At 41.9% G+C, this 13,420-nt stretch overlaps 1 protein-coding gene across 3 annotated transcripts in view; it reads left to right on the plus strand.

Moving 5' to 3' along the window:
* Positions 1-13,420, plus strand: part of PLA2G4A (phospholipase A2 group IVA) — an 88,107-nt gene that overhangs the window by 48,832 nt on the left and 25,855 nt on the right. For all 3 annotated transcript variants that reach the window (XM_075156982.1, XM_075156984.1, XM_075156983.1), the window contains 2 exons: positions 811-848; positions 3,024-3,165. In XM_075156982.1, coding sequence (XP_075013083.1) covers positions 811-848; positions 3,024-3,165 — 180 coding nt within the window. The remainder of the gene's footprint in view (positions 1-810; positions 849-3,023; positions 3,166-13,420) is intronic.

A 13,420-nucleotide genomic window follows, 5' to 3' on the forward strand; every position in this document is an offset into this window, starting at 1 on the left:
ATGAGAGAGCTGGGGAGATGAAAATGCCTGTCCGTTCCGTCTTAGTTCTAGCAACCTCATACTCTTGAATTTTGCCTGACAAATGCAGTTGGTACTTTAACCATCATTTTTAAACTTTTTGCCTGCAAGGAACCCCTTTAAGTGCTCCATGAAGGAGGTAGAGGAGACAAACCCACAGCTTATGGGTCAGGTAGTTCTATGTGGTCTGCAAGTGAAATCATTATGTAGTGACATTTATTAATTTATTTGCATCTTTTGGAAACTTGTAAGCTATCACTCTTCCTGATTGATAAATTTAAGTGTATTTAACTGTGGAAACAAACTTGGTGGCTCATGTGGAACACAGAACAGTCATTCCCTTACAAGTCTTTGTTTCAGATACAAGTTGAGTATGAAGTTTACCCAGTGAACTGGGAAGCAAATGGCAGATAGACTGTGGCTGGCAGTGGAAACAAAGGATCGTAAGTGTGTGAAGACAATTGGATCCCTTCAGGCCAGAGATGAATAGCACTGTCAAAAAGTGATTGTCAGTGGAAGAAAGCCAAGACAATGGGATCTGATGAATGAAAGTCAGGATCTAGCAGCACCTAGCAGCATTTTATACTGTATTCAGTGCTAGTGGTGTATTTTTGTAAAGAAAAAGTTCCATAGAAAAGAAACTCATTCATGTATTTCAGAAATGTCGTCCTTTTTAAAAAAAAGTGATTTAAAGAAAAATTCTGACAGTAATAGTTAGTTTATGTTCCAGGTGTGTTGGTGGTTTTTTGCCTCTGTAAGTGGTGTAAGCATATTTAAATATTTCTTTTTTAGGTCACAGAAATGACTTTGGAATTGTCTCTTGAAGTATGGTAAGTATCTCATATTCAAAAAAAAAAAGTGGAAGATAGATTAGCAGCAGAAGTATTTTTTATTTTACTCTGTTCGCTAGAATTTTCTTAAAAACATGTCAGGTAGAGTGCAAAAATGCCTTGTTTTAACATAGAAATACCAAGTACTGTAAAGTCAGGAGACTTTAAAATTGAGACTTATTTTCACATTGTAATTCTATCATTGACTTAAACACCATTACTTGTACTAATAGGTGTGCCCTTTCCAAATGTTTGCAGGAACAAGGCCATCATATATGAATTTCTCATCCTGGTTTATGTTAAGTGCTTTCCTTTTCAAGGGCTTTTTCTCTAATAAACTCATAGACATCAGGTTCAGCTGTTATCCTCATTATTTTACCTTCTATGGTAACTTTGCATCTCACATTAACTTTCAGCATATACGGATAGTCATTACAAAGCTGCCCCTGAAATGTATTTGGATGTTAATACCATGCAGTACTGAAGTCAAAGGTGAAGATCTCGGTAGGGCCAGGATTTCACCACGTGTAAAGCTACGCGGATGCCTACCTTTTCTTTGCCTTTTTTTTCCCTTCTCTCTAGATTTCTTTCTCTCTCTTTCTTAGTCTATCTAGGTGAAAGACCAAAAATCACCTTGAGGCATAAACAGAAAAATATCTTTTAAGTCTAAAAATGAATTACTGAGAGCCAGGCATTTAAAGAGTCTTTTTTTGTCTGTAACTATAAATAGCAGTGCTGAGCACTGTAGCTGTAAATGTAGAACTCTTTTATAATGACTCTGGAGACTGACAAAGATCCCCCAGGGATAATTTCTGCTCGTCATTTTGTACTAGTAGGATTGCATATGTGGGTGGTCCTTGAGACCACCCCTAAGCCTTCCAGGGCTTGTACATTACAAGTGTTTTATATCTCTGACATTAAATGAACAGAAGATGCTTGGCTATGGCTTGCTGCTTTTAGGCAGTAGGCGTTGCAATATGTTAAACAAGAGGATCTGATCAAGTTCTGCTCTCTTATTCTCGGATGGCCGTGCAGATTTTGGATTCTGCGTGGACCTGTTGTTCATGGTATCATGTATACCTTCATGGAATGTCGCTTTTAGGCAGTCTTTTTCCCGGTTTTTCTTAATCCCATTATTTTATTACATAATAAGTTTTTAAAAAATCTGAAGAATTATTATCTGTGCCTGAATAGATCCATTTCACCATTGTATGTTTTTCATAAAGGACTCTTAAAAATGCTGCCTTGTAACTAACATGTCAAAGTATCCACAAACACTTTTAGCTCATCTTTGTAAATAGGTGAATTCAGTGAGGCAGGCGCCAGGACAAATTTGTACACTCCTCCTCGCTGCTGTCTGCTGGAGGCAGCGCAGCTGGGAGGTGGTGTTCAAACCCTTGGAATGACATACTGGCTCAGTGAGTTAACCAGTCCAAATGAGGTGACGGTTCCAATTGTTTATCCTGCCTTGATACCTGAAATGAGAAGTGGGAGCTGAAGTCATAGCTTTTATTTAAGTACAATATAGAGGTCTTTATGCACATTTTGAGGTGTATGTACATTTTTGGTCACACATTGTGGGGAAAAAGCTAGAGGAAAAGGCTTTTTCCTGTGGCCAGCCAGTACAATTTGTGCTGAGATCCATACAGTTTTTGATTGTAAGACTGAATGGATACCGAGTCAAAATTACCCTCTTCTCTCTTAACATGAACCTCTAACTTAAGAAGAGTATACGTTAGTAGGAATGTATGAGAAATTTTCATTGCAGTTCTTTGTTCAGTGGATAAGCAGAGAATTCAAATTTCTAGACTGTAAATTTATAATTGTATGTGAGTGGTGAACTCACTTGCTGTATTTTAATCTAGGTTTTTTTAAGACCACCACTAGAAGCTGCATATTTTGTGTTTGGTTTTCACTAGTATGTGAACAATGAGGTTTCTATATCAAATGCACGTCTTAAAGACACAGTGTGCCATTGTTATTTATGTCCATCACTCCATGAAATCAACTGATGAAATTGTGTCGCATGACTAATCATGATTTTATTTTATTTTATTTCATCTTATGTAAGTTAATGAGGAATTTACTCTTACTTCCATTCATTTCCCTAGGCGATATTTTTAATTCTGTTTTGAATTATGCCTTTTGTTAAAGCCTGTCTGTTTTGCAAAATAGCTCTTCAACTGATCTCCGGTTCAGCATGGCTCTGTGTGATGAGGAGAAGAAATTTCGGCAACAGAGGAAAGATAATATCATGCACAGTATGAAATCATTTCTAGGAGAGGAAAACAGCAAGAACTTGACCACTTCCCGTGATGTAAGTTTGGAGAGTTCACATCAAGAGTAGTATCACCTTTGGAGTCCTGCATTTCTCTCTCCAAGGAATGAATGAGACATATGAGGTAGAAGGGTTCAGTGTAAAGACAGATGGCAGAAGAAAAAGGATTTCTTTCTCCTCTATGCGTATACAATATTTAGAATGGAGAATAATTTTTCTTGTGCTTTATAGATATATAGATATATAATCTTTATAGATTAAATTTTAAGGAGACAAAATCCTGTGCCAAAATGAAGCTTCACTTAAATAGGATTATGTGCAAAAGGACAAGACTGCACAAATGCCGTCGTAGGATAGAAATCACAGCTTTTCATTTGCACCTTAAACAAACTGCTGTAACTTTTAGCTGGTTCTTTATTGTTTTAATCCTTAGCAGACTGTGCCTAGGTTAAAATTGGGTAAAGAGCTAAATCCATGCTTTTCATTTTGCTCTGATTCTGAATACCATGCTTTGTTAAGGTGTTGGTTCTGAGCTGAGATCGTCATCTGAAAAATGCCTAAGGGGCATGTGAAATATCTGCTGCACAAGAAGTGTGCGGTGGCTCTGGGCACGCGCCCAGCTGCAGAATCTGCCCTTGCATGCTTGATATCCAGCCTGTGCTCTTAAAATGGCCTTGGCTGTATGGCTTTCGTGTCTAAAGGATTAGGCAAGACGTGAGCTGTTTTAATGTTAGAGTCAGCTTAGAAATTATGTCCTTTCTTTCCTTTCTTCTTTTCCTTTAGCCCATTTTGTAGGATTAAGATTATGAAGTTCTTAGAGAACGTGAGAAACTGCAGCTTTCATTGACTGGCTGGTGCTCTGCAGCGAGCCAACAGAAAGTCAAGCCAACAGCTCTAGATGGACTGATGGTGGTTTGGGTCACGTCACAGTGAGGAAGGGTGCTGAACCCTACTGATCTTTTCAGTGATTTCGTAAAAGGCATTATTTTGAGTTAATTAAGGATACGCTTGGTACAGATCCACTTGTTCTGCAGTAGCTTTTCCATCCTCCTCTTTCTTCCTTGCTTGTTCCCTGTCCTGTTCTGCTCCCAGAATTGTGACAGGAAGACCGTGTGTATGCGGGGGGTGTCAAGCAATGAGCAGAGTCAGTGAATTAATCTGGCTTGATTAATTAACTGATATTGATTCCTTTTGTGTAGGAAGTTTTTGGTTTTAGTATAAGCGGAGTGTGACAGTCTTTTGCAGAAACTGGAACCGACACTGAAGAATTCCTTTTAAATTTCTATGAAGTTTTGAGCAGGTGGTAAAAACGCTGCTGTTGTGTACTTTTGAACTCTGTCTTGCATAGTAAAATGTGCTTGTGTGAGCTTTCTGAGGAAGATGAAAGAATTTGACAAATATCGTACTTTTTTTTTGTAGAGATATAAATTGTGCATATTGTGAAGGAACATTTTCACGGTTTTTTAATTTTCGGTTCAGTTATTTTAATCTTAACACATGCAAATCTTATCAGAATAGATATTTGTGGATGTGACATTGGTCTGATGTTCTACAGCAGAATAATATCTTTCTCAGAAAGGCTGCAGATATTCTGCCAAGATCCAGTTAGGACTGGAGTGATACTCCGTGCCTGAAGTATCAGTTCTGTGCAGGTGGTATGTGTGCATAAATTATTGTAAACGCTAGGTAAGATTTCATATTCTTTTTGTCATCATCTTCCCTTGGTATCCCTCACTGTCTCAAATACTGAAGGTTTATCAGTTAAATTGCATCTTCCAAGACCAGACAGTAATCTCTAATTGTAGGCTTATCAACCCTAGGAAGGACTGAGGTAATGTGATTCCTCCAGTTTTTCATATGCCAAGTGTGTATTTTTAAGCTGACTTGTCAGAATTTTTAGCTGCTTCTAGCAATGAAAACCCCTTGTTCAAGTTAAAATATAGTTTTGTCCTTATAACCTGTCATTTTTACTTTTATTGCTACAGATGGGAGATAGCAGGAGGATTTATAGGATGGTTGTAGTCTTAACATGGCATCAGAAGTCAGGAGACATAATGAGTATTCTTAGCTGCCTATGAGTCATTGTTTAATCTTAAACAAGTCACAAAGTTCACCTAAGTTTCTTCATCTGTGAATAGCAACATATGTGCCTTGCAGGGATGCTATGAGACTTTAATACCTGTGAAATAATTATACATCGCTGGATGGGGAAGTGAGTACTTCCAAATTTCCTTACTTAATCTTGAGGCACATTCTGAAAACACAGAGGATGAGATTTCTCGTACCTGTGTTATTGCTCAGTTTATGTTTATAATTTTTGTTGCTTTAAACAATTTTGTAAAAATACCATGATCAATAAAAATGAATGGTTCTTTACTGTTTTAATCCTTAGCAGGCTGTGCCTAGGTTAAAATTGGGTAAAGGAGATAGATCCATGCTTTTCATTTTGCACCAGAAAGCATATAGTTCTCTAAGACCGGATTTGCAGAACAATTTTTAAATAATCATCTGTGTACCCCATGGCAATTTTTCTTCCACCACAGGTATTCTTGTACAGATTTTGTGCACTGTGTTTCCAGAGCATTTGGATAAAAACATCTACACCACTCATTCCCAAAACAAGATTTAATATGTTTTAACTTTTTTGCCAGATTAGTGGAAAATATGATTGAGATTGTCTTTTTCGGAGCTTGCTTTTCTTAAAACATATCTTGCTTCCATCCTTTTCATTTTCATGCCCAGTTTGGTGATTAAGCAATCAGCACTTGTTGAGATGAGGCGCCCGTTGACTGAAGTGGAACTGTATGGTGCTGAGCTTGTCCACACAGTACAGTGCCCCATGGATCCTAGAAACAGTACAGATGTATTGACAGAACACTTCATCTGCGTTGTTAAATCCTGTTCAGTGGAGTTTGTTTGGAACATATCTAAGCTGGTTTGTTCAAAACTAGCTTGGGTCCCTCAGCATTGTGCCGTGCATAGGAACCGCAGGAAAAAGAAGGCCGTGCTGGCATGGCCTTTTGGTTGTTCAGAAGTGGGCACAACCATATAGAATTGAGTGTGGCAGTGTGGCCAGGGATTAGAGCAATGGGCTTTTGTCTCCAAGACTTTTGAATTCAGTTCACATTTTTGCTGTTGACTCACTGCATCGCTTTCTTGTGAGTGACTTACCATTTTGGTCTAAGTTTACTAACCCGCTTGAATGGGTTTAGTACCTCTGCCCTCGTTTTACTTTTTCAGAGTGCCTCAAAGAATAGAGTGCGTCAGCCCCAGCCTGTGTACCTGGAGGAACGTGCACACCTTGGTATCCTATCTTTTCTCTGTTCTTTCTCAATTGTGAGATGGCTTCTTGGTTCTTTTCCCTTTGTACTCTGTCTGCAGCTACTTCCCCCCTGCCTCTGCCCTATTTATCCTAGAGGGCAACTTGTAAGATGGGTGTATGTAATTTCAAATTTTAACATTTCTTGCCCTTAAACATGTTGGAAACTGAATTGCAGCTAAAAAGCTGCTTTAACAAACCTGCCTGCTTGGAAATGCACTCTACGTTCCTCTGCAAAGCAGAAGAGAACTCTTAACCTTCATCACCTGACTTATGCCTACAAGTCAACTTGTATTCAGCTGGCTGAAATAAATGAATGTAAATGTGCAGTAGATGCTTCTCTTCAGTTATTTTTTCATTATTTAAAAGCTCTATTTACTGTGGGAAGCTTACTTAAGCAGCTGCCCTCTACTCTAGAGCTCTTTAGTTGAATTTCATGCCTGGAAATAAAGTAGTGATTGCAACTCTTCATACTTTGCTTTGGTATCGAGTGGAAATGAAGCGATACCATACATACACGTACTTCTTGGTATACCCACCCTCCCCTAGTATAGGATTCTATGATTCCCAGAATGCCTGTGGATTAAGTATACAGGAAGAGTTTGCCGTCAGGATGCTAGTGACTCTTCTCGATATTTTTTGTTGATCCTCCTTACAGATTTCTCTGCATCCCGAGGAAAACTCAGATTTTCCCTTGTGCTCATGCCACTGCACTGATGAATAGATTTGTTGAATAGTGGTGCTTTGGAAGTGTTCTCACATACTTTTTCCAGGCTTGCACCTGCACTGTCTTCATCCTGTTGGGATTTGTCTGTGTAGGTTAATTAGGTAGTGTTTGTAAAGAGCTTTCAAAGCCTAACGTACATTATTAAATTTGTGATTAGTAATATGGCTCTTCTGTTCAAAGCAACTGCTCCGTTATTGGGGTGTTGGCTTAAGAAAACAGGCATGTCCTAAATCTTTACCTTTGTTTTGTCGTTTTTTGATAGATAGCTATCTCTGGAGGTGCATGATGAACGCTAATGCCAGTAAATACCTGTGGTTTTTATTACTAAAGCTTAACACTTATAAGCATAATCAAATAATCTTACTGCATCAAGAATAAGCAGTTTTTGTGGCATGGAAGCCTTGAGAAATGTCTCAACATACTTGGTCATTGTGCATGGTCATTTCCGTGTGAGTGTGTTTTCAGTCTGCAGGGGAGTTTCACGGCTTGGAGTGTGGAGTCTGCCTGAAAGAAGCTGTACTCAGTAGTCACATGGTTCCTTTTCTTATAACTAATCCCATCTATTGGCACCTTAAATTGTGTGTCAGTGAAATTTTTGACTGATTACTAGTTTGATCAGATAGGGGCTTTCTGCACAACTGTGTAATTCTTTTTATGCTTAGTAACAACCAAGAGGTTGTTACCTTATCACCATTGAGCAGTGGAAAATTCTTCTAGGTTTCGGAAACTGGGAACCAGGTGGGACCTTTGCTGAAACACTCAATCATGGTAGCAAGTTAATTTTTAGAATGACAGAATCATAGAATGTCTCAAGTTGGAAAGGACCCATAAGGATCATCAAGTCCAACTCCCTGCTCCTCGCAGGACTACGTAAAACTAAACCATATGACTAAGAGCATCGTCCAGATGCTCCTTGAACTCTGGCAGGCTTGGTGCTGTGACCACTTCCCTGGGGAGCCTGTTCCAGTGACCGACCACCCTCTCTGTGAAGAACCTTTTCCTAATGTCCAATCTGAACTTCCCCTGTCGCAGCTTCATTCCATTTCCACATGTCCTATAACTGGTCAGCAGAGAGAAGAGACCAGCACCTCTGCTGCCTGCCTTGAGGAAGGTGTAGACTGCCGTGAGGTCACCCCTCAGCCTTCTCTTCTCCAAGCTGAACAAGCCAAGTGACCTCAGCCACTCGTCATAAGTCTTGCCCTTGGGAGCTTTCACCATCTTGGTCACCCTCCTCTGGACACCCTCTAACAGTTTGATGTCCTTCTTCTATTGAGACGCCCAAAACCGCACACAGCACTCGAGGCGGGGCTGCACCATGCAGTGCAGAGTGGGACGATCACCTCCCTCGACCGGCCAGCTACACTGTGCTTGATGCACCCCAGGACACGGTTGGCCCTTTTGGCTGCCAGGGCACACTGTTGACTCATATTCTACTTGCCATCAACCCAAACCCCCAGATCTCTTTCCGCAGGGCTGCTCTCCAGCCTCTTGTCCCCCAGTTTGTATATATAAGCAGGATTACCCTCCCAGGTGGAGAATCCGGCACTTGCTCTTGTCAAATTTCATACGATTGGTGATTGCCCAGCTCTCTAGTCTATCCAGGCCCCTCTGCCCTCGAGGGAGTCCACAGCTCCTCCTAGTTTAGTATCATCGGCAAACTTATTTCATGTACATTCGATTCCTGTGTCCAGATCATTTATAAAAACATTAAAGAGCACTGGCCCTAAAATTGGGGAACCCCACTGGTGGCTGGCCGCCAGCCTGATGTAACTCCATTTACTGTAACTCTTGGAGCCCAACCCGTCAGCCAATTGCTCACCCAACGTGTTATGGACTTGTCTAGCTGTGTGCTGGACAGTTTATGCAGAAGGATACTGTGAGAGACAGTATCAAAAGCTTTGCTAAGATCAAAGAACACCACATCTACTGGCTTCCCTTGGCCAACTAGATAGGTGACCTTGTCATAAAAGGAAATTAAGTTGGTTAAGCAGGACTTTCCCTTCATGAACCCGTGCTGGCTATGACCAATGACTGCAGTGTCTCTCAAGTGTTTTTCAGTAACTCCCAGAATAACCTTCTCCATAATTTTACCAGGCACTGAAGTGAGACTGACAGGCCTGTAGTTACCAGGGTCTTCCTTCTTACCTTTCTTGAAAATTGGGACATCACTGGCCAGCTTCCAGTCGACTGGGACCTCTCCAGACTCCCAAGACCATTGAAAAATAATGGAGAGGGGTCCCGCAATACCATCAGCCAGCTCTTTCAGTACCCTGGGATGAATCCCATCGGGCCCCATAGACTTATGGGCATCCAGCTGGAGCAGCAAGTTTCAAACAAGTTCAGAGTTGGCTGGGAGTTCATCATCCCCCCAGTCACGGTCTTCCAACAGGCTGTGGCAGTTCCAGGGTCCATCATCGGTGTTAGAGACAGAGGCAAAGAAGGCATTAAATATCTCTGCTTTGTCTATGTCCCTATTTGTGAGGTGACTGATGGATCAATGTTATCTCTGATCCTCCTTTTGCTGTTAACATGTTTTAAAAAGCCCTTTTTGTTGTCCTTCACAATGGTGGCCAGCTTGAACTGTAATTGAGCTTTGGCCACACAAATGTTCTCCATACAGTGGTGAACAGCATCTGTTGCCCGTCCTTGCTTCCAATGTCTGTAAGCTTTCCTTTTCTGCCTAAGTTCTGGAAGAAGATCCCTGCTCAGCCAAGCCGGCCTTCTGCCCTGCTTGCTTGACTTCCCACACTTTGGAATTGCCTGCCCCTGCACTCTTAAGAGATGGTTCTTAAAAAGTGACCAGCATTCATGGACCCCAGTACCTTCAAAAGCAGATTCCCAGGGGACCTTACTGACTAGCTCCTTCGCAGCCCCAAGTCTGCTCTCCCAAATCCAGGGTCGAGGTTTTGCTGGCAGTTTTCCTCCTATCGCTATTTTATTTTATTTTGTCTTCTTTCTAGATACTTGGAGAAACTATGCAATGGAAGGGAACAGCTTTGAAGTTAGGGCTGAGGAGGCTGGGAAGTGAGAAGGAAAGAAGTATAAAATAAAACCCCTGTAGATACGTTTTCAATATGGTGTCACTTGTAACTGGCTCTGCTTTTGCTCACTTTGCTATCTCTTGGTAGCTGAGCAGCTGTACAGACACGCATGAATTCTCATTACCTCTCCTGTAGTTTTTGCAAGATAGTTCTAAATTTGAGATTGTCTTCATGCTATGTAGTAATATCAGATGTTTTTATTATAAAATGTGTTTTTAAACTGCTATCCAAAATATTATTTGTCTCTCCGGTTTCTGATCAGTAACTTTTACTGGTTTTGGCTCTGTCACAAAGATACCATTTGGATTAAAGCTGGTGTTTGGATTGCTTTAAAAATTTCTGTGGTTTTGTAACTAAATAGTTTATTTAATAACTAAATTTAATATCTTCTCTGTTTTGGATTATGGATAAGAAGGACAGACATTCTAACGAAATTCTGAGTATATTTTTATTTAGAAATCTTGCTACAAGTGGCGAATTCTTCAAAGAGATTCTAATTCTTGAGAAAGCAGGCAATTAGAGTTCTAAGTGACAGGGCATCATGGGGGCAACAACTTGCTAATGCTGAGACCTGATGTGGTTTATTCACTCAATTTGTAGACTTATTGGTTGTATTTTAAGGTCTGAAGCAGTGCCACAAATCTGTGCGAGTGAACTGAACTTGAAATTCTATACATTATTTCAGTAGACAGGAAGCTAAGGAGGGTCATAGTGGTAGTATTTGACTTTCTCTCTATATATATATATTTTACTATTTGGCCTGAAGAATCAGAAAAATCAGGCATTACCTTTCTGTGCCTTTAAGGAACCTAAACCGGAGGATTCTGCGCAGTGATAATATTGTGCCCTATTAGCAAGTAGTATTGAATAAAATGTACGATACAACAGAGTCGTAGAAATACTGTTTGGAAGGGACCTCTGGAGGTCAGCCAGTCCCAGCTGCCTCTGAAAGGAGCTCTATTACCAACGCTCAGTTTACTGCCAACAGAGAAAATCGGGGGGTTCTGCCTACCAAGTCCCAGAACAATCCAGTTTAGTGAATTCCAGCGTCCGAACTCTGATGCTCACTTCCCGACCTTGGTCTGATCCTGAACTCAATCACTCTGTGAGGACTGCAACCCAAGCAGCTCCCGGTGGCCGCGATTGCCCCTGGTTCTTTAGTATTTGTGAGCAGCAGGTGAGGTACAGCATTAGTCAGCCCCGCCAGCATTAGGAAATTGTCACCAAGGCAGTCTACAGACTTCCTGGGTGGCTTGCACAATGCTGACCTTTCAGCAGGGGATTAAAATCCCCTGTGAGGAGCACAGCCAGATCAGGAGACTTCTGGTTTTTAGAGAAGGTCTTACCCACTTCATCCCAATGGCCAGCGGTCTGAACCTGACTGCCACAGCATCCCTAGCGTTACTTTCTTTGTGATCATGACCCAGAAACTCCCAAAAGACGTGTCTCTGGTTGCATCCTCATGTTCTGTACAATCAAGGAGATGCTTTCTTGTAGAGCACAGCCCCCTGGCACCCTTTTTCCCTGCCTGTCTTCCCAGTCTCTACCCATCCATGGCAGTGTGCCCGGCATGCGTGCTGTCCCACCAAGTCTGTGGCATTCTGGCTGTGTCATAGACCTGTGACTGCACTTGAACTTCCAGTTTTTCTTGTTTGATGTCTCTGTGCATCCATATAGAGACATTTGAGGTAAGCCTCTGAACGCTCTTCCTTCTGAGCAGGAACATGTAGGTTTCACTACTAGCTTTCTCCCATACATTCCTACTGCATTTGCAACATTTGCACCCTTTGCTCACTTAGGTCCCCGTCATTGAAGTTAGTCTAAAATCTTCCTCATTAAGTTAGCAAGTCTGTTCATGAAGGTGTTCCTCACTCTCTTGGTCAGGTAGATTCTTTATCTTCCCATGGTCCATCTTCATCAGCAAGCAAAGGCTTCATCGTCAAGAAGCCAAGAGTCTCACTAGTGACACCACCTGAGCCTGATAGCATCTGCTTGAGCCATTCCTCTTCCCGACTGGAAAGATCAAGTCCATAGGCCACAGCCTCGGGTGCCTCTGCCCCTCGTTCTTGCTCCAAGAGGGGGCAAAGCACCTCTCATCTCAAGGGTCTAAAGCTCAGGGTCTCCCCTGCTTGTATCACTGTTGCCCATATGGATGAGCAGCGAGGAGTAGCATCTGGAAGGCCAGGTGAGACTCAGCCATTTCCCCATGCCATCGTGGATCTGGAGTCTGGGAAAGCAGCAGACTTCCCTAAACAATCAGTCTGGCTGGCAGGTTGGCCTGTGTCCCACAGAAGAGGGAGTCATCAGCCACCATCACTTGACACTTTCTTACCCAGTAACTTCTGATGTCTGGTCCAAAATCCTCCCTGACAGCATTTGTTCCTTCCCTGTCACCAGGGCTCTGACCCGAGGCGGGGGGCTGCAGCAGGTGGAAGGGGAGACTTCTCTCACTGCCAGAAGTAGCAAGCTTACAGCTCCCCCTCTCCTGGGAATTCATGCTTTCTTCCTGCCCTTGTGTTGCCTCAGTCGTACCTTTCTTCTTGCCTGCATGGGCGCTAGGTACATTTAGCTTCACTTTATATCCCTGCATGCCAGGTGCTTTGTTACATGCCATCTCTTTGCACCTCCTGGTTGCTGATGGTCCCTAGGTACAAGATAAATAGGGAGCTGGAAGGAATTCTGCTCTGCCGCTCTGTGAGATTTCCACCTTGGCAGAGAGAACCTCGCATGCTGCTGGCTGGTTCCTGGCTTCCCTTGCTTGTGATCAGCAGTGCTCTCCTCCCATGCTGCAGTCCAGCTTTTTGTGAAGCAGAAGGGACTGAATAAGTGACATACAGATATTGTACATCACTCTTGGGCCCAGAGAACCTAAGAGGGACAGGTAACTTCATGGATGGGATTATGATACTGCTCCATTCTACATACAGTGTTTAAAAGTCATATTTCAAAGTGCTTTATTAAAGCATTTTGCCGTTCTCTTACACACGTACCACTAAGAGACCGCAGAATACCTTCTTTTTGTCTTGTTAGAACTTTTGTGTACAGATTTGAAAAGCACAGGTTTTTTCTCTGCTGTGAGGATCTCTGGATGGTGACCTGTTAATTGGACAAGGCTGGTATGTTTGGCTGATGATTGATGAATAATGTTTATTTACTACTTTTAAGTCTTTATCGGAATTGATGTGGTGATATGCTATTCTTCTCATC

This window comes from Calonectris borealis, chromosome 8 (genome assembly GCF_964195595.1).
Source record: "Calonectris borealis chromosome 8, bCalBor7.hap1.2, whole genome shotgun sequence".
NCBI classification, from domain to species: Eukaryota; Metazoa; Chordata; class Aves; order Procellariiformes; family Procellariidae; genus Calonectris; species Calonectris borealis.